Source organism: Anarrhichthys ocellatus, unplaced genomic scaffold (genome assembly GCF_004355925.1).
Source record: "Anarrhichthys ocellatus isolate YVR2014 unplaced genomic scaffold, GSC_Weel_1.0 scaffold1, whole genome shotgun sequence".
Classification (NCBI taxonomy): Eukaryota; Metazoa; Chordata; class Actinopteri; order Perciformes; family Anarhichadidae; genus Anarrhichthys; species Anarrhichthys ocellatus.
In genome coordinates this window covers 13301751-13322334 of record NW_022280031.1, presented here as the reverse complement: position 1 = coordinate 13322334, position 20584 = coordinate 13301751, and the positions used below count along the sequence as shown (strand labels likewise).

General features: G+C 42.7%; 2 protein-coding genes across 3 annotated transcripts; both read right to left on the bottom strand.

Moving 5' to 3' along the window:
* Nucleotides 1-201: 201 nt before the first annotated feature.
* On the bottom strand, nt 202-12747 carry LOC116387487 (G-protein coupled receptor 22-like). The gene is made up of 2 exons (XM_031854637.1): nt 12508-12747; nt 202-3359 (listed from the first exon to the last, which is right to left on the bottom strand). The coding sequence occupies exon 2, from the start codon at nt 3279-3281 to the stop codon at nt 1674-1676; it is 1608 nt and encodes a 535-aa protein (XP_031710497.1). The 5' UTR covers nt 3282-3359; nt 12508-12747; the 3' UTR covers nt 202-1673.
* Nucleotides 12748-14825: 2078 nt separating this feature from the next.
* On the bottom strand, nt 14826-20298 carry LOC116386567 (cell death activator CIDE-3). Of its 2 annotated transcripts, none has more exons than XM_031852904.1 (6): nt 20015-20298; nt 17545-17613; nt 17283-17436; nt 16888-17037; nt 16096-16277; nt 14826-15311 (listed from the first exon to the last, which is right to left on the bottom strand). In XM_031852904.1, exons 2-6 carry the CDS (start codon nt 17607-17609, stop codon nt 15113-15115), a joined length of 750 nt encoding a protein of 249 aa, XP_031708764.1. In that variant the 5' UTR covers nt 17610-17613; nt 20015-20298; the 3' UTR covers nt 14826-15112. The 2 variants fall into 2 exon arrangements, with proteins under 2 accessions (XP_031708764.1, XP_031708773.1); XM_031852913.1 differs by lacking the exon at nt 20015-20298 and adding an exon at nt 18007-18094.
* Nucleotides 20299-20584: the final 286 nt, after the last annotated feature.

Here is a 20584-nt window from a genome sequence, read left to right as displayed (position 1 = left end):
ATTGATATAATTCAACGTTGCATGGTGATACATTCACATAAGAACACCATGACCAAAACCTATAAAGATAGCATATTCTTGCTGTACATACAATATAATATATATTTCATGTGTTTACATTCAAGAATGCATTGTGTGTGTGTGAGATAATTCACGTGGCCTCACTGCGAGTACAGCATCACAGTGAACACACACACACACACACACACACAAGTCCTACTAAGAATCCTACAGTCTGTCAGCGCTCGGCTGCAGTGGACAGTTACTCTCTTGTGTTGCTGTACACTAAGGTTGAGTTGACCCACGGGACCACATGTTTGGACGAGCCAGCCGCGACTGAATCACTCAAAATCTATAATCACATACAGTCTTAGTGACTTCTATTGTAGATTTCACATGAAATACATTTTACACTGGTCAATATTTACATGTACATAAATGGTATTTCAAAAGAGAACTGCATGCTTTTAGCATGCCGAAAACTTAAATATAATGCAATCCAAAACAACAGACCGACAAAGATTACTACTTTTCTTCAGGCTGTTTTTGTTGAGAATGTTTCAGAGAGGTGTTGATTGAACTCTATGGTTATTTTTGTGATTATTGATTTTGGTGATGAGACTGCATTATATTGAAAGGTCACCTGTCGATTTTACGGTGTCATTCTGACTAGCTAATTCAGCACAACCAGTCGACTCTACCCATAAGTCTGTCAACATTTAATACAATAAAATAGATTTATTTTTTTACTATTTAGAGGACTAGCTAGACATTTTGGGAAAGAGGCTTATTGACTTTCTTGCCGAGAGTTAGATGAGAAGTTTGAAAGCACTCTCCTGTGTAACAGTGGTGTCAATCTCTTCATCTAATTCCCTGCAAGAAAGTCAATGATCCTATTTCCCAAAATGTTAAACTATGACTTCAATCAATGTACCTGCCTGCTCCAAGCAGTACATGCAAAACATCAATAAGACATTACACCATTTGATACAAATTTTGGAGCAAAAGAGTTGCATTTATACAAAAGAGCTTTGCAAGATTTCTTGTAAACACTAACATTGACCGTTTAATAACTGCTTTAAGCAAAACTGCATTTGATTAAACCCTGGCACATTTACATCGTATCCTCATATCATCCCTGTGTTTTGCTTGTAAATATCCAACATGTTCCCCTTTGAGTTCAGAATAGACATCATACCATCAGAGCAGAACTAAGACAGAGACAATATCAAACACATTCAAAGAGTTTTTTGAGTATTTATTTGTTCAAAGTGTATCAAATCTTTATTTTTAAAGCTGCCTTGGAGCATTAGAGTGGGTGGCAGACTAGATCATCTGCTGGCTAAACACATTCTTTGGAGCAGTTAGGTAAGCACCACTAGGAGACCGCTCTATCATACAACTGCATATGTAAACAGACTTCACCATTTGACAGAGTGCAAATTATATACATTTGTGTGTGTGTGCTGTTGTATGATTTTCTTCAGCCGCAGAGACGGTGTGTCGACAGCATCCTGCTGTCCCTGCTGTGAATGTTAGCCGTCTTTAGCATGGGCTTGGTGGTTACATTAGAACATCTCCCAGAGGTGGAAATATGTTTATTTCCTACACTGGCTTCACGCACCAGTGAGTTTAATAACAGAACACACCTGTGACTCTATTTTTAATTACTACTAATAATTAGCCTGGCCCGTGTGTGTCAGTCTCACAGGACCTCTTGCCAGGCAGCGGTCAGTACCTTCGCTTGCTTCCAGCCGCACCTGCCGGCTGGTTTTTCTGTTCTCCACCCAGGAGTTGTGTATGACGGTGCCCCCTGGTGAAGGGTCTACCTGGAGCAGGGACACCACCCTCTTCTTGACCTTAGTACGGAGGGCACGCCGCAGCTTCTGTCGGGTGAAGGCGTAGAGCAGAGGGTGGGAGACGGTGGTGCCGTACGACAGGGCCAAGAACCAGAGGCGTAGGCTGACCAAGGCGTCACTGGGGCCTATACCCAAGATTAGCATGTTGGTCACAGAGAGGGGAGCCCAACAGCACAGGAACGTGGTGATAATGATGAGGGACATCCTGAACACCCGCCTCTGTCGCTCTCTCCGATCCCTGTGTCGCCGCACTGCCCTCCTCAGGGCAATGATGGCAGACACGGAGGCCTGGACACCCATGGTGGTGGGCATGGCGGTCGCAGGGCCTGTGTCAGAGGTCACGAGGGGGGCGGAGGACAGGGCAGGGGGGGAGGTGGCCGTGGGAGTGGGCGAGGGGGAAGGAATGAGTGGAGGGAGGCAGAGCTGTTTGGTACCATCTGCGGTGCACTGCTCCCCTCCTACCTTCCCACCATCGTTCATTTTGAGCCCCGCCTTCTGTATTTTCTGTCTCTTGTGGGGCCCCCCCTGCCCCCTGCCGGAAGGGCCCCTGAACCGCGGACCCTTCTTCATGTGGGAGCCAATGCGGATGTTTAAAGCCCTCAGTATTCTGGAGTAGGTGAAGAGCATGACTGCCACTGTGGTGAAGAAGATGGGTACCTGCAGGATAAGATGGTAGTACATAGCCATACCTGTGTGGAAGCCCTGCCCACCGACACACAGCAGTGTCTGGTTACGCCACGCTGGCGCCACTGCGGCACTGATACCATGCGAGGACAACGACAAGGGTGTCACCTGCCCTCTCTCCTCTGCTCCTTCTCCACTGGACCACTGCACCTCCAAGAACGGGATAAACAACACAGCTACCGAGGTGATCCAAACGGCAGCCAGGAGCAGCGTTGCTCTACGTGTGGTCAGCAGCCTGTTGGCCGGCCGCACTGAGATGTCATATCGGTCCAAGCTGATGACCAGTATGTTGATGGCCGTGGCTATGCTGGCAAAGGTGACGCCGGCCTCATGGAAGCAGCAGAGCAGGGCCATGTTTGGTCCTGGAGGCAGCAGCACAACCACCAGAGTGAGGGGCAGACACAGCACACACACCGCCACATCCAGCACATGCAGATTCACAGTCACCATATTGCTCACCGAGTCCACTAAATTGGATTGAGAGCAGTAGAGCACCAGCACCGTCAGGTTGCTGCTGAAACCCAACACCAGCTCCAGCATGAGGAAGGAGGTGAGCGACACCTGAAAGCCCAGCGAGTATGGCGTGTACCAGGACGCCGGGCCGCTGGCCAAGCCCCCCCCTCCCTGCTCCTGAAGGAGCCCCATTCCCTCCAGGCCGGCCACCGTCCCAACCCAGTCAGTGGTGGCTGGGCCTGGGGTGTAGCTGTCCGTCTCCATGACGAACCTCTCAGCCCTCATATATTGTATTTGTCACACCGTTGATGAGCTCCCATGATGCAACCGACTGCGCCTCCATGATGCAGCTTGACGACAGCGCTGCGGAGACAGAAACACAATTCATACAGATAAAAAATGAACTGCGGGAGGAGAAAACCAAAACACATTTTCTCTTTCATAGCAAGTCAGACATCTCAACATTCTATTAGGATAGAAAAGTCATAACACAGAGATGATAACAGACATTGTCTATCTATCTACCTACCTACGATCAATTGTTATAAATAAGCATATATCATTCCCAGCGTCTGCAGATTGAACAGGTGCATTATGCATCAGAACAGCCTTCAATCTGTCTCCTTCCAGTATTCTCTGATTACCGTTTTGGCTCAGCCACAGCCTGAGACCTACACACAAGCTGTCAGAACCTACAACAGGCCATCGCTTATGTGTACTGGAGCTCTTGGGAGTGGGCATTTGATTTAAGATAAGTGATCAGACCAATCACTTGCACTCTCAGTGGATCAGTAAAAAGAACGTGTTTTGACACACCATTTTGCACAATAACTACATGGCTTGCTGATAAAAACTGACTGAACTGAATTGTCAAAAACTTCTAAACTTTCTTTCATCATTTGAGCCATCGCATGCAAAATGAGACCTTCAATTATCAAAATCTGTCAGACACACTTGTGTTACTGTAAATATTATATCATTATTATACAATATGTTACATGTAAAACAAATACATTTACTGTGTACGTACAAATGTGCATATCCTTTTTCTGTGTACTACAGTATTGTCTTTTCGCAGTAAACGTTTACCTACATTCTTGAAGAACGTCAATTCTGCTTACTTTGTATTCTTCTATAGTACAGTAAGCAGTCAGTGCTAAAAAAAACTAAAGTTTGAGCAAAACAGAGTGTAGTACATAAGAAACCTTTCCAGGGATGACTGAAAAAACAGTTTTTGACCACGATGACAAAACAACTTTTCATTTTAAGGAAATGTTTTATGTGAGTTACTACGTTTTGCAGACATGCAATAGAGACTGTTTAAAAAATGAGCCAAAGTGATTGAGGAAAAAAAACCTCAGGTTTCCGTTAAACTGACAACCACTTAATTAAAAATGATTTGAGTGTCAGTGCTAGTATCTAATTCACTAAAATATACTGTGGAAGGAGGTCAAGGAAAAACAAAGGTAAACATCAACCACAAAGCAGATTTCAGGGAGATTCATGTGATCAAAGAAGAAGTACAGTAACCAGCACTTCTAAAGCTTGCATGTATAATGTTGTTTGTTCAATAAGAACACAAAAAATATGAATGTGATTTTAAGGGGAGTTACTGTACATACTGTAAATGTTTCTTGACAAACAACAACTTGCTGTTTGCTGAGCACAAAGCCTATTGTATGTGCAACACCTCCGCTGGTTGACCAACAAGCTCACTGTAGCAACAGTTACTGGTCAAGCAATAGTTACACCCACACATCTCCAAGTATGTGCATGTCTATGTGTGTATTTATGTAATTTTGACAGAGCTAAGCTGGCTACTTCAAAATCACCTTATGACTCTAGCTTTATACATATTGCACAAACATTTCTTTAAAATAACTTCCAGCTCGTGTGGTCTTACTAGGATGCATGATCAATGTATGATGAGAGCGGTTTCAGTCACTATGTTTGAAACATTTGCACCTTGGTGGGGATTAAAAAAAAAGGCTTAAATAGAAATTACAGGTTCATTCCCATAATTCCCATCTTGAGGAACACGCAGTTGATGAAGCAGGAGGCCAGTGATTGCACCTGCAGGAAATCACTTGAATGAATCCAATCACAGCCATCTTTTCCCTGAAATCATCAAGAGGTGAAAATCACAAACGCAACGTTAAAACATTTGCTGACGACCCTAAAAGTCGAAGGCACGGGAAACAAACAAACACGACGGATCAACTGTCGACTATCAACTGCTGGAAACGAGACTTTCGGTTGAGCGATGGACTTGTTTTCTCCCAGTTTCTGTTGCCACGGCAACCACACTACGAGAGCCTAGATTAATGAGGGCACAGGTGTGATGGTAGTGAAGTGTGCGACACCGAGCTCTTTGGTGACGCCACGCTAGTGACAGAGAGACGGTAGAGTAGTAGAGTTAAAACATCAACTTCAAAAGCATGTTACATTCCCACGGAAAGGATAAGGGAGACAAAAACTAATTCCCTGGCACTCAGTCTGCCTTTTCTGTTGACTTTCATGTGTTCCTCTTCTCCCTGGGCATTGTAAACAGCAGAATGGGGGAGGAAACGGAAGTCCCCTAAGAGCAACTGCAAAATAGTATCAGCAAATTACACACTTTGCCACTTTGTTTCTACAGCACTGTTTAAGCGAGTGAGGGAGCAGTTGGCAGATACAGATTCATGGTTTAGTTAAAACTGTGAGAGATATCTCATGGGGATGTGAGGAGAAAGGAAAGGAGGGATACTGGGGAAAGTAAAGTGAGTAACAGCCAGTGAAAAAATTGAATGTGTGCATGAGCGCAGCCCTGCAGCCACTCTGCTTGACCCATGTTCCAGCTGGTCCGTTCGTGAGCAGACTGTCTGATTTCCCCCAGAGGCTGGAATTGGTAGAGGGTGGGGGGGGGGGGGGGGGCAACATGGGATTTGGAAAGTAGCGGATTCTTGTTTAAAAGAGGGCATGCATCACCTGGAAGTAGGACATCTGAAATGCCAGCTAGAGAGCTGAGACAGATTACAGAAAATGTAAGTGAAGGAAGTAGAAAGGAAGGGCGAGCCAGGAGCACTGGTAAACAAGATGTCCCAGGGCGCTGGTTCCCTGGTTGCCTCCAGTACCCAACGGGCTGCTTCTGTCCCAAAAGACTCCACTTATCATTGCCTGAGTGAAAAGCATGATGACTGCCTGGGTTAGATGCTTAGCACAAGAAAAAGCAATCTGGTCGTTGAATGGCACAGGAGCTGATCGGCAATGGACCTCTGTATGATACTCAGGTTTTCCTGTAATCTAGGGAGTGATGGCTGTGCCGAGTTTGTACGCTCTATTTTTAGAGAGTATTGGTGTGATTTTTGAACAGTATTTCTTTTATAAGGGTATGTTTTCTACTTCTGTTTAATCACTGTGAATTAAAAGGTTGAGTTGCACAAAGCATTCATGTGAAGCAGAAGTGTGAAAAATCGATCAACCAGACCCTGCTCTAATCCAACGCGCCTCATGTCTGACCCCGGAGAGCGCTGTGCTGTTTCACACCGTTCTTCATCCACAAGATGGTTATTCAGAATCGTCTCCCTCTTTGAAAAACCTGAATCTGAGTCAATCTCTGGGTTGGTTGGCGTTAGGTCTTGTACAGCAATTTTGTATTTACGAATCCAGATAAAACCTTGTCAGAAAGCGCGCCCACCCCTCCTGCTAACTAATGTAAGCCAGAGGCAGACACGTGTGACAACCAGGCGCTGGTCTTAAGATGGCTTCCTAATTATGTCGCCTGTGAGTGGAATACGCTCAACAGGGAGTTGCCCAGGTGACCGTGTGTGTGTGTGTGTGTGTGTGTGTGGCCATTATCTGGCTTTGCACTTAACATCCTAACATACTGAGAACCAGGAAGATATCACATCAAGGAACTTGCAGTGAAGTCGAATGTGAAAGCAATGACACTTATGTAAAACTGAATGATGATGTTGAGAACCAAGAAGTCGTGCGATTTTGTGATTTGTGAAAAACCCCTAACGCATTTCGTTGTTTGACAATAAACTAATGTTAGCCTTGGTTATATCTGGCTTCCGTTTATGCCTGATATTTTCAGTGCAAAATTCAGAAATGTGCAATATGTAAACATATGAATTTCATTCTGCAAAGCCTTTGACGTCACATCTGGGTCCTAATCCCTTATCCTGTGTTTTTCATTGTGTGTCTCTGCGTTTGGTTTGATCTCATTTCAGTTCTATTTATATGTAAAGACTTACAATGTTTAATATGTTCTTTTGTATGCAACCCGTTTATGGATGCTTGCTTTGGTGCTTTGGGATTTTGTTTTAATGCCATCGTTCTTCAGGATAATCAAGTTGAGCATTAAAACTTTTCAACAATTCAGGAGCAAAATAGTAGACATCACCAATTTCCATCTAATTTCTTAATTTGCATCTCCGCCCAAACACTCAGACGTGAATGTAAGAATTTAAAGCTGGTCGCTAGGGATTGTAGAAAGTAATTCTGGGCAATACAGGTTCAGGAAAAGTGAAACTAAAATGTAAATTACAACGCTTTATGATAAAACAAGCAGAGACTGATCTAATAATAATCTTTCATTTTAAGAGTTAAAGCCTGGTGCACCACATCTAACAGATCCACCACAGATCTAAGTGACGCCCTACAACGTTTTCCCCTTCTGTGTAGGAAGCCTGCACCTATGTGACAAGAGACTGTATAACATGTATAATTGAACAGCTAGTCACACCAGCAATCCCCAGGAGCAGCAGCACAAAGATTAAACGACAGTGAAGATAATCTTGCTATTCATGTGAGACGAGCTGATGTAACAGGTTGTCAAACTGTTATATAGTTTAAAAAAAAGAAAAGAAAGACTTGCAGAGGAAAGGCACATGAATAGTAATGTAGGAATGTTGGAGTAGTAATCTTTTTATGGGAATACAATGGATATTATATTATCATCAACCACATTAAAAATGATCACGATTTAATTAAATACAGCAAGAGTGTGCTAAAGCTGTGTGATTACTGTTATAATATGATACATATATAATGTATTTATATCTGTATAATGTTTGCAAAAGTGGCCCAAATCTGATTTTTTTATGTGACTAAGATCAGTTTTTGTTTTTTTAAACTACAACATCTGATCTTTTCAGTTCAGGTCTGATTTCTTGCAATAGTACCTCAGTCTGAACTCTCATATCGGAATTGATGTGACTTTTACATCACATCAGGATCCCACCACTACTGGCTCCCACTCTGCATCCACACACACTTACGTACAGAAGAAGCATCTATTGCTTCACAAAAAGCCATGATTAAAAAAATGTGACCCTCTTTCTCTTCATCCTCATCATCTGCTCACAAATTCACTGGCCTACATGCACATCAACTTGTTAATGTCAGCGTAAACACTAAATTTAGTGGCCTCCATGTTTACTTCCGTACGACAGTGCATGTGATGACTTTGTTATTGTACCTCTATGCTACGCTAGCTTCTGAAGGTATACTGGATGCTGTTTTTGCTTTTGTAACAGTGAGTAAAGACCTACTTTACAGGAACACTATTGTTCCTTAATTTCATTGTCTTTTGTCTCGATCGCCAGGTGATGTGGTGGTTCACTTTTAAACTGTGATCTGTAGCTTTAGCTTCTGTCTTCATCTTTATAACCTGTTTTCACCGTTCAATCAGTTTGACATCCTGGATATATATTTTCATGTTTTCAAGAATTTGATAATGTTTATTCAGTGAGTGCAGTTAGTGACAGTGTGGACTCCATGGTAGCTCTGACACCTTGACGGAGTAGCAGCGGGGGGGGCGGGGCTTAGCAAAGGCCCAATTTGATTAATAATTCAGAATTGAACACAAAGGCTTGCTGTGTGAATGTAGCCTTAGTTTATCATGTCAGCATGCTAACATTTGCTAGTGTCATGTAAGCTATCTACATATTCATCAGTAAAGCATATCCACATATTTCTCTTCACATGAACTCCATAAACATCACAGATTTATAGCGGTTAAAAGTAAATCAGTTCAACCTCATTAAAATGCAAACTTATGCAGCAAGGGGACTGAAGACCTAATCACTTCAACTCAAACGAGGAAAGCTATGAGGAAAGTATGACATTTCTGTTATATACGGTTTCATGCACTGGTAGGACAGAAAAAAAGGGAATAGTCAGGGTATTTATTCTAATGGATATATAATGACACTGCAGGCCCATTACAGAACACACACTACAATAGAAGACTTGCCGTCACAATGTGTAGTAGAAATATTTTGTCTACTTTAGGTTCTTGAAATTAAGCAGACCACCACAAAGCAGAATGTTGATTTTAACCAGACATTACTTAGGACAAAGCACACACAATAATAGAAAGGACAGCATTCAAGTCTGAGAGTCTGCAGTGTGAGGGGGTGAGTAATGACGAAACGGAGAGGCTGGAGTTAACGCGAGGAACATACACTGTACACTCCTACTATGCATTAAACACCCACCAGCATTTGTGTGTGTGCGCACAAGTGTAAAAAGACTCCCGTCAAGCTCTTATTTGAGCACTCTCTTCAGTCACCACGTCATGATGGAGGCAAAAGGTCTAGTCAGAGACAAACACTGGCAGGCCACTGCTCATCCTCAGCACAGTCGGCCTGGGAGAGAAACGCACGTCTTTAAACACACACAGTTGTACAACAGGACACCTGCCGAGTCTAAGTGGTCTTGTAGCGGTCGATGAATACAGAGAGGATGAAAGTCTCATCTGGAGCAGCGCTGGAGTGTTTTCCAGTGTAGTGAATGTTAGGGATTATTTTCCAGCAGATGGAATGTTAAACAAATACGAATTGAATAGAGATTTCCCCACTGAATCTGACTTAGCTGGTTGTCTGCCTTTAAGCCGCCAGCTCTTTGAGGCGTGACTCCGAGCTTCAAATGCGAGGACGAATACTACAGTGACATTATGCTATCATGTAAAGTCTCATGACCATTCTAAATGCAAATAAATAGTTCTACACTGCCAATATGTCCATTCAATGCATGGTTATGGACACATTGCGGGAAACGGCCTTGCACATAATTGTGAGGCCCTACTGGGACTGAGACAGAGCAGAACAATCCTGGAGCTTCCAACCATGCGTCACTCACTTCAACAGATGATGCTTATCTATGAGGCTTTCGTTTGAATTCACGATAAACTCGTGTCTACTGCGACCGTCTGCTGAGCTACCTGGTGCGTGACTCAAAGGGGTCTGACAAAGGGTCAGTATGTGTGACGAGTTGGAATAAAAAAAAAAGTGTTGGTTAACCAACCGTTCTCCAGTCACCATGGACACGTCTCCTAAAACTGCCGGTCCTGCCGTGGGAGACGACCACACAGAGGTTTGAGGCTTAGATGCTGTTTCCCCAAATATGTCCAAAAAAGGTTATGTGCTCTTTTAAAAATGAGCACAGTAGCTGTCAGTAAAGTTTAGAATGTCTCCACAAAAAGTGAGGAGAATTCAAGTTTCTGTTTGACTTGATTAGGTTCTTCAAAATATTAAAAACTTTGTTTAATAAAAAAATAAGTTGCCAGTTCTAGACAATACAACACTGTCTCGTGATCAACACAAACAAACACACACGTACTACGTCAGGACACTCTTAACCGTCACTGGTATGGTCAGGGTCAGGAATCTGCGTCACTCTGAGTGGTTTATTGACCCTCTGTCCAGGGTGGCTGTTGTTAAAGCATCCATACTTTCAATGCAGCAATCCAATAATCATTTCGGTCCAAGTCATAAATATTTTTGGCTCATTTCATAATGGAGCTGAGGAGCAGCTGGAAAAAGCCAGCAGGACGGCATGAAATATGGAGAAATACAGAGAGTGCTTTTAGGGAGAATATGAGGGAGAGTAAAATCAAGCAAAAACCTCAGCTTCTTCAGCAGGAGACTCATTTTTTATGTATGGATCTATTTGAGTGATAACTTGAACACTCAGTGAGTGGACCTATCGCCATTTCAGTCAAAATACAAATCCATTATTCAGACATATTCTCCAAAACGACGGGCAATTCAGGTCTGAGCAAAGCATCCAGGCTCTCACTGAGGACCTTTGTGTTGTCCTGTTACCTGAATTATTTATTGCCGAGCTGAAATATGGACCTAAATAACCAACCATTGAAAAACCTAAGCTTGGGGAAAAAGCAGAGAGAAGGAAAGTGGGGGAAAAGAAGAAATAGAGACAAGAGAAAAAGAAGGGTGTTGCTGCTGACAGATGACAGATGCTGAACAGAAAGCCACTTTGTTTAAAACGAGGAGGTTACTTAACTGCAGAAGGAATCAATTAGAAGACAATTTAATAATTTGTGTGTGAGACAGAGAGGGGAGGGTGATGTATTGGCACACAGGAAACACTCCATGTCTTCATGTGTCCAGCAGGACTTGGTTTCCCTCCTTCATGTTCACAATCAAAGCCGTCCACAGCGGACAGCGTGGCGGAGACGCATCTCAGACCCAAATGCTTTCATCAAGCCTTCTCTTTGCTTTAAGCAATTTAAAGCTTTACTTAAGAAATGTTTCAGATTAAGGTACAAGCCTATAGTATAGTATAGCATATAGTAACTTTAAAGAAACCTAATTTAACAGACCATTAGTACTAACTTCTGTTTATCGCTCTCACTTTCAATTAATCCTTAAGGTTTAGTTATACCTTATTTCATGTAAGTTCTGTTTTGTTGATTCTTCCTTAGGACAGATTGACCTAACAAACGGATCCTGACTGGAAGTGAGAATAGATGACGAGATTTAAGATATTTTAAAGATATTTTAAGTGATATTTGGCTGCAAGGCCGTTGGCACACACAACAAAATGCAAAACATCTCAAACACCATCCAAACAGACAACCACGCTTTCATGTACAGTATGCATGTTGAGATGTTTCCAGCGGACTGCATTGAGGAGGACTCCCTCGGGAGCGTGGGAGGAATATAGCCTCCGTGCCCGTAACTGTGTCAAGCACCTACTCCCACATACAGCCCGTGGGTTCTAATAAAACCCGGATTCCTCTGCTAAATCGATATTTCGTGGAGCGCTTTGTGCCAAACAGCACACAGGGCGATGTGCGGGAGGAATGCAAGCAGCCTACCCATCTTACCCTCAAATAAACACAGAGACTTTGACATAATGCACTACCATAGTGTTTCCAGTTTGTAAGGATTTTGTTAAATAGCCACACGAAGGGTTATGGATTAAAATACGCTGCGTAAAAGTTCAACTAACCTATAAGGGAAAAGTTAAAAAAATAGCGTTTTAACGTGTGAAATTCAAGCACACGTTACGTTACTATCATAGAAAATGATTCATTGGACTGAAGTTATTGTTGGACTGGATAGGTCGGGGCTGCCTGCCTGCCAACTGCTTACCAAGCGGCTGCGCAATTTTACACTGACATATCTTCATCGGACAAACGGCTGCACAGACAAAATATATATCGCAGAGTAAAAAAAAAAAAACCGCTTAGATTATTGAGCAAAACTTGCACTCTTACCTCTTTGAGTTGGAGCCGTGCGTTCAGCGATTCGTGTCCACAACATGTGTGTTGATGGGAAGCGTCCCTTATGTCCTGTGGGGCCAATAGTAGTTGAGTAACTCTCTGCGGAGCAGCCGAGCACATGCTCAGCAGCAGCAACAGCTCCACCAGGGGCCACTGGCAACAACACAGCTCAGTGGGACGGAAGGACGGACGGCCGTCCGCAGGAAGCGCTCCTGCTGGATCCTCAGAGGACGCTGCTGCCAGGACGACTTCAGCTGAGTGAGAGAGGAGGGAGGAGGGAGGAGGCATCTACTACCGAGGACATTCAGATCGAAGGTTTAAAAACTCCGAACCTGTCTGTGCTTTGATGCTGGTATAAACGTAAAGTACTAAATAAATAGTCACATTATTAAATGCGCATGTAAAAAAAAGAAGATACGCTATCTTTGTGGCGTCACAGAGAGCTGCACAAAAACGGATACATTGCCTCAACTGATGTCACTTGAGGCAATTTATCCGTTCAGTGATTGGGGCTGAAGACTACAAGTCTTGACGCTTACACTTTATTTTGATTGTCACAGCACAACTACATAAAATGAAATATGACATCTGCATTTAAGCGAAGATGATGAGCGGGCTCCAGAGGTCTGGTGAACTCACTTCTTTGAATCTCGACAGCTTCAGATTTTTGTCACTGCTGTGGCTCAGTGGGTCGAGCAGAATGTGCTTTAATTATAAAGTCGGTGGTTATAGAACCTGGCTGTCGCAAATATTTCACAGCAGCTCACAGCTCTAAAAATGCTTATAGTTTAAGGCTGCTGGAGGCTACCTTAGCTGCTGCCTAACTCATACCGACAGTCGGCAGTTGAGTTCCATTGCGAGTAGTTCAGGCGCCAGGTTTTGACAAGGACAAAGAATGTACGAAATTTAAAAAAAAAAATCTGTATTTGATAAAAAACAAAACAGGATATCTCTGGTTCTGCTGCATCATGTTTTAATTGCCCATCATGACTCTAACATTGTCAGGAGTGCGATGGTAAAGCAGTGCAACTCCTTTTAGGAATAGAAACCTACATTTTAAATGTTCCTACATTTTTTTCAACTGTCAATTTTTTGTGGGAATGACAGCAGGTTCCAATCTTGTTTTTTTGGTGGAGTGAACCCTTCAGTTCACAAGTGGATCAGAGGTTGTCCCTTCTAATGAGCACAGAATTTACAGTAAAGCAATACATTAGACTCAAACTCATGTCTGGGTATTTCCAGTTGGCGCATCTGAACACGGTGAAGGGAACGACAAATCAAACCACTCGCCAAACCTGTGAAACAGAGCAGATACTGTAGAAACCAATCTATATGGCTACAATTCAATACACTGTAATAGAGCCATCAGGAATACTGTGAAACATAACGAACGTAGATTAAAGTCAGCAGTCATGCACCCCCATGACTCTTTTCAGTGCAAACAATGGGACTTAACCATGTATTCACAATCACATTAATGTTGTTGGCATTGTATGCAACTACTGCTCATGCATTCATGAGTTGCAATTTAATTGATGACCGCCCAATACTGAATACTGTTGGAACATGTTTTGATTATCCCACGATACATTATCTCATTACATTTAAACGACATGCACATCCCTCAATACCTTAGCGAACAATAAATCAACTAATATCATGTGGGGTATGTATATATATATATATACACATATATATACATATATCTCGTCTTTCATGTCAACGTTGACTGCATCCGAAATGACCAAATGTGTCGACGTTAATTATTTCTGGTTATATTTTCTGTAGACAGAACAAAAGAAAAACCAGCAGAAGAGCTAGCGGGAGCGAGCCACAGTCAGTGTCCAACTCTTGACCTACTGATATGTACCTCAGACATTTATCTTTTTCTCAGTGCATCAGACCGCCAATTCGGTGGAAAATCTGTCCTCAGCATTTTTTTTTTGCTGCAACCTTTTACAACAAAATGGCAAAAGTGGCACTTCTGACGCCAGCTGAGGCAATCATCTCTCTTCTCTCTCCGTATAATGGTTTGCTTCCGGCCTCTCGCCCCCTGCAGCTGCTCTTACTTCGTTCTCTTCCTCTGATTTTCTGAGGCAGGGGCAGGCTGCAGCTGACAGTACAGTGCAGGCCAGGGGACAATTAGGGAAGCGTGGGAGAGACAGCTGGACCTGTTGCCAATTACACTGACTCAGACCAGGAACCACACGCACAAAGCCAGCTTAATGGACTCACACAGCACATATAAGCTCACTTGTAGACCTAATGTATGTAGACTTAAATAGACTTTCAGGAACGGGAATATAAAAAAGTGTTAGTTTTATTTATTCATCTCGATAGGAAAAAGTTACAGTAATAAGTAAATGTGCTTACTGAGGAATAACTTGTGGTATCAGCTTGTACATATGGTGCAAAAAAATAATAAATGTAACAGAACAAGAAAGTGACAGACTGTTGCTATGTCTAAAATATCTGCAAACTGCACAGGAAACTGACGTGAACATGAAGAGATCAGCCGTTTCATCTGCGACCATCTACATCGTGTCCTAAACCTAAGAGTGGACAAGGCGGCTCCACCATCGTCAGCTCTAGTCCACGATCAGTGGGATATCCTTCTCAGCAGCATGCTCTGCAGCTGCCTGATCCTGCCTTCCTGTGGTAGCGCCAGGCTCTTCTCTGCTCGCTCCTCTTCCTCCTCCTCCTCCTCCTCCTCCAGCAGCTGCTCGATGTAGCAGGAGGATCCCAGCAGGATGTGGCCCGTGGCCTGCATGGAGAAGATGGTCCATCGCAGGGCCTCCCTAGAAGCACAACGCAGAGAGACAAAGTGGTCATAATTCCCATCTGCAGAGCGGCTTAACAGACACACGGCATTGGAGTAACTTGAGAAATACATATAGTATGAGAATATATCTCTCTTTTTATAATTAAAAAGTCTTGCGTAATTGTCACAGGAAGTTAACTACACAAGCTGATGAGAAAATGACTGACATGAAATAAGAATCATTCCTCACAACTGCATCTAAAAAAAAAAAAAACGCACATCTAAGAAACAAACCTCTTCTACTGCACTGTGAGCACAAAAGACTCATATTTGACAAGTCTGCAAAATGTAATCCTCTCTGACTGAAGCTCCGTGCCAACGCTAAAAACCGGCAGATCTCAGCAGCGATGACATAACATGAATTTAATCTCGGTAAAATCTAGCCTTTGTTCTTCTGCAATCTGATCATTTCAAAATCGGCCGCCCACAGGTATTTACGCATTAAAAAAATGACTTTACATGTTGGCGGTTGTGCACAGAATACTACTACAGCTGCTGTTATGTTAGAAAAGCAGCTGATATAGAGGAGAAAATCAACCAGAAAAAAAATGTAATTAGCATTGCAAAGGTGTTGTTCTGTTTGGTATTTTATGAATTAGAAACTCATCACAGTAGATTTTCATTTCTGACTTGATTAAACTGTTACTAGGGAAAGTCACCAGAGAAATCCTTTGACATGAAGATGAAACAAACATTACATGACAGTTCAACACAAATGCATAATAATGACGGACGGTTTCAGATATTTGACAGACACTCACTTCAGCATGCTTTTGGCAGCGTAACAGCGCAGGTCATAGGAGACAGTATAAGCGCCGTACAGGGTTGCTTTCACGTTCAGGCAGCCAATGAAATCCTTGGGGTTGTTTTTGTAGAGGTCAAAAGTCACCTTGGCCACATCTGTCCGGTGCTGTGTGCTGAGCTGATCTCTGGAGGGGCTGCTCTGTGAGGCAACAGGAGCGGAGACAAAAGTTGGGTCAAAGGGGCACAGACACATTTTGTTGGCGCGATTGGGCCAGATGACAACACCGAGCTCCGCCAGCAGACATTACGGACTGCCAGCAGTGATGGGTAGGGCAAATTACAATGAAGCAAGGTCAATGTGAAGTCACCAGAGGAAACATGTAGGGGAGGGATGCAAATCACTGCATGCAGTCTAAGGAAATTAATTGCTTTCGGGAGAAAACATGTAAATTTAACACCATTCTTCTTCAAAAATGATGACGGAAGAAACTAATCTCTGGTGTTCGCCCCGAGCTCAGCCTTTGCACAATAACTGACATATTCCTCCTCTATTCAGTTTGAGGACACAATATTTGCTGACTAAATTTCAATGTATTATTCTTCTACAGACCCCTGTACCATCCATATTCATGGCTGCTTCATTGAAGAAACAGATATTTCCCCGTCTGTTCAGTCAATACATCAAAGAATCACTGGCGTAACAAACGCTGAATACAAGCAGTCGATCAATATGTTAAACACCACACTGTGCAGCTGATCAACAGCATCACCTGCTGGTTGATGTGGAGAAAGGTCAAACACTATCATACCGGATGTAGGGTCCACTTGTGGCCCTTCTCCAGGACCATGAGGACAGCGCTGTCGGGCAGCGTCTGGAAGAACTCCTCTGTGTCCACGCCTGTGCCGTCTTCATCCAGCACCAGGGCGCCGACACACGGTACGCTCAGCGAGTCGCTGACCTGAGAGACACAGGGAGGAGCAATTCAGATAACAGCCATTATATAAAGGATAGAGCATTGTTGCAGTCAAGTGTACACCTCAGTCTTGTGAACTTTAACCAGCATGAGTCTCACAGACGGCGCAGCAATAAGTGAGTCACAGGCCGATGTCTGTGGTCATTTTAAACGCCGTTTCATCGTCACCCACTCTCAACTACTTCACAATTCAAGCTCAGCCCTTTCAACACTTCACACACGCTCCTTGCCTTGTTCATCAGGTCTTCTAGGGAGCTCGCCATGATGCCCTTCTTCACACTGCGGTCAGCATTTGTGACCCTGAAGGGCTTTGGGCGAGGAGCTCGACCCGACAGGAGCTGCTGGGTCATGGAGGCGCTGGCTGACACGCTGGCTGTCACACACCTGACAAAAGATAGAAGACACAATGCTTAAATCATTTTCAGCCTCCTCGTCCACCATTAACTGGTGATTGTTGACTATCCCATCCAACCCGCGGAGCAGTGCTCTTACTTGGAGAGGGAAGACGGAGTCAGAAGGCTGAGGGACTTCATAGCGTAATCCATCTGGGAGCACATCGATCTGCGATTGAAGGTAGCATCAGTTTAGCATTTAGACTAACTGTAAGACAACACATCGTCACTTGCAAAGGGCAACATTACCAACAGGCCTCACAGAAGGAGCAAGCAGCAGCTATGAGTGAATATTGCAGCTTGAAAGTTTATACGTTTTACAGTCAAACAATAACAAAAAATGAGGGCAAAGGATCTAAAGTACATGCTGGTCGTGTATGCCCTATTGAGTGTCCAGGCCCCGATGTCTACATCTATCATAATTAACTCTAATCTGTAAACCAGACCCTTTCTTCAACAAACCACACACATTTCACAAGAATTCCCAATAAAGAAAAACACAAAAATCTACAACATATATGATCTCATTGTTATAGAAAAGGTGACAAGCTGTTGTCCTGACCGTGTTTGAATATAATCCGTATAGTGGTCGTTGTGATCCTGAAGTGCTGCTCCTAACACCACTACACCCCTCTGATACACTCTTCTCTCCTTGCCGTTTCTTGCACCACTTGGTCACTGACCTTTGTGCTGATGACTGTTGAGCTCGTTGCAAGTTGTATTGAGTAATTCTCCATGAGCACTGCTCTGACCCTCCCCCGTGGAAGCCCTGGATTTCAGTTTGTTATACGAGCCATAGTTACATTTAACTGAGCATCCTAAAGGAACTACTTCTTACCGAGGAAACTATCACTATTAAAATATGCTGACAGTGTGGTCTGTGGAATTTACTCGGATTAACCTGGAGATTGTTATTGGAAAGATTTCTAAAGACATTGAGATCATATTTTTCAATACTTCTATAACAAACTAAATCACATTTAGCTCTACTATAGTAGAGTGGTGGCAGAAAATGTCCATCTGCATGGCTAAATAGCAGTTAGTTAGTGAGAAAATGTGATTTGTATAATTTGGTGACTCAACCCTTTAAAAGACAAAACAAAAAGGTTTGTCATAAGAAAACAAGAAGTCTTGGTTCACATAATATGTTTGCTTTGTGGCTCTTGATGAGAGCAGATTTGTCACATTAGAGCTTCTGGTGTAACATTCTCATTTCTAACACAATTTTCTAATAAATCTGATTTCAAATACTTTCTTGACATCAAGCTAGAATGAAATTAACTCGGACAACAAACTGGTGACAGCTGCCATGTTCTAGTTAAATTTTCTCCCTTTAATGCAATCAAAGGAGGAATTGGTGATAACAAAGATACAGGTATTTGAGTCATCTATGCTTTTTTGAATTTCCCATTTAAAAAAAAAAAAAAAAAAAAAAAAAAGAAAACTATGGCATGTATTTTTCCGAGAGACCAACTCAAACTTTAACCTCTGAGAGAAATTTTGAGGACAACTTGGACTTTTAACTCTGCCAGAGGTTGCAAGAATGTGCGACAGTAATGTAATTTCCTAAATGAGGTCATCGTTCAATGTTATCTCACACACTGGCGTGTCGGCTTATGGAGACAAAGGGTGTCCACACCTCCCAGTGTTATCACATGACGGTACACACCTACAGGTAGTCTGAGATCACCTGCATACACTGACCACAACAAAACCCAGGGATCGATATGAAAACTATATGACAGAAATCTACTATTTTAAATCTGCTGTAAAACTGTTTCTTCATCCTTAAGACCACATTCAACTGGTAATGTTCCTCAAATGGTTTATAAAGAAAGACGTCTGAATGTGTGTGGATCAGAAGTGACCTGGTGAGACCTCACCTGTTGTGTGACATTTGCATAAAATACTGCCCCATGAATAAACCTTAGTTCAGATGAAAGCACACAATCCATGCGTCTCTGCCAGTGGCTATATTTCACTGTCTGAGAGTCTTTATGTTTACACTCATCAGCCTCCTGCACAGCTGTGGCATTAGGAATGGAAATGGAGGAAATGGGAGTAAAACTCTCGAATCACAAATGAAGAACTCACACTGACATTATGGTTAAGCCTACCGTTTGCCTACTGGACAGGCTATAAAATCATCTTCATGTTTACTTGTCAAATAAAGACTTCCTGTAGTCTGAATTAAATGTGGGATTTTCAGGAAGAGGGTTGGGGCCCTGTGTGAGTAACACATCCAACTCAAGGAACTGAGGAAAATGAGTTTATTGTTTTCCAAGATAACATATGCAACATTTAGATCAACAAAACATCACGTACACTATGGACAAACTGAGGTAGGAAAAAATAGCATTTTACAACCACTAAGACTGGGCCAAATATGGAGAATAGCCTACCAACAATAGTGCCATAGAGCAACACTAAATCTATAGTAATATAAATGCACTAGTTTCTATTAAATGTGTGCAGCAGCTTGTTTTATATTTCATAGAACAAAGTGTGATGAAAAACCCAATGAAAGTCAAACATTAAACAAGTGGAACAACAGTAAAATATTCACTTACTTTCCCCCAGAGTGTTTCCTGACTTAACGTGCAGCCACATGAACCAGTCACTGCCTCAGCGCTGATTAATAACACCTGGATTAGACTGATTAACCACCGCAGTTTGCGCCATTTTCGGCTCCTTTCTCTCCCTCTGCTTGCACGCTAACTTTCGTGCATTTAATTAATTAATCAATAGGCTGCTCAGTGAAGAAGTTTGGGTAATAAATATATTTGACGATGTGAGGGTCTTTCGCCAATCTGTAAACTAATGATAAACACAGTTAAGAGAAACAACGAGGACATCACGCGGACAAACGACGCCTCAGTTTGGACTTCAGTGGGTCGGAAACACGTGGTCACTTGCTGAAGTCCATTTTTTTAAATGCTTTGGAGAGTGGTGAACATCTTTACTTAAGTAAAAGTAGCACAATATAGTAACGTTATTCAATTTGTACTGAAGTAAAAGTACAAATGCAAACTATTAACACACTTTGGCTACTTTAAGCATCCCAAGTAAAAGTAGACCTACCCAGGAATGTGATATAACCCATGGTGAAAAAAAGAAAAACAGATTGTATAAGAAGGTGT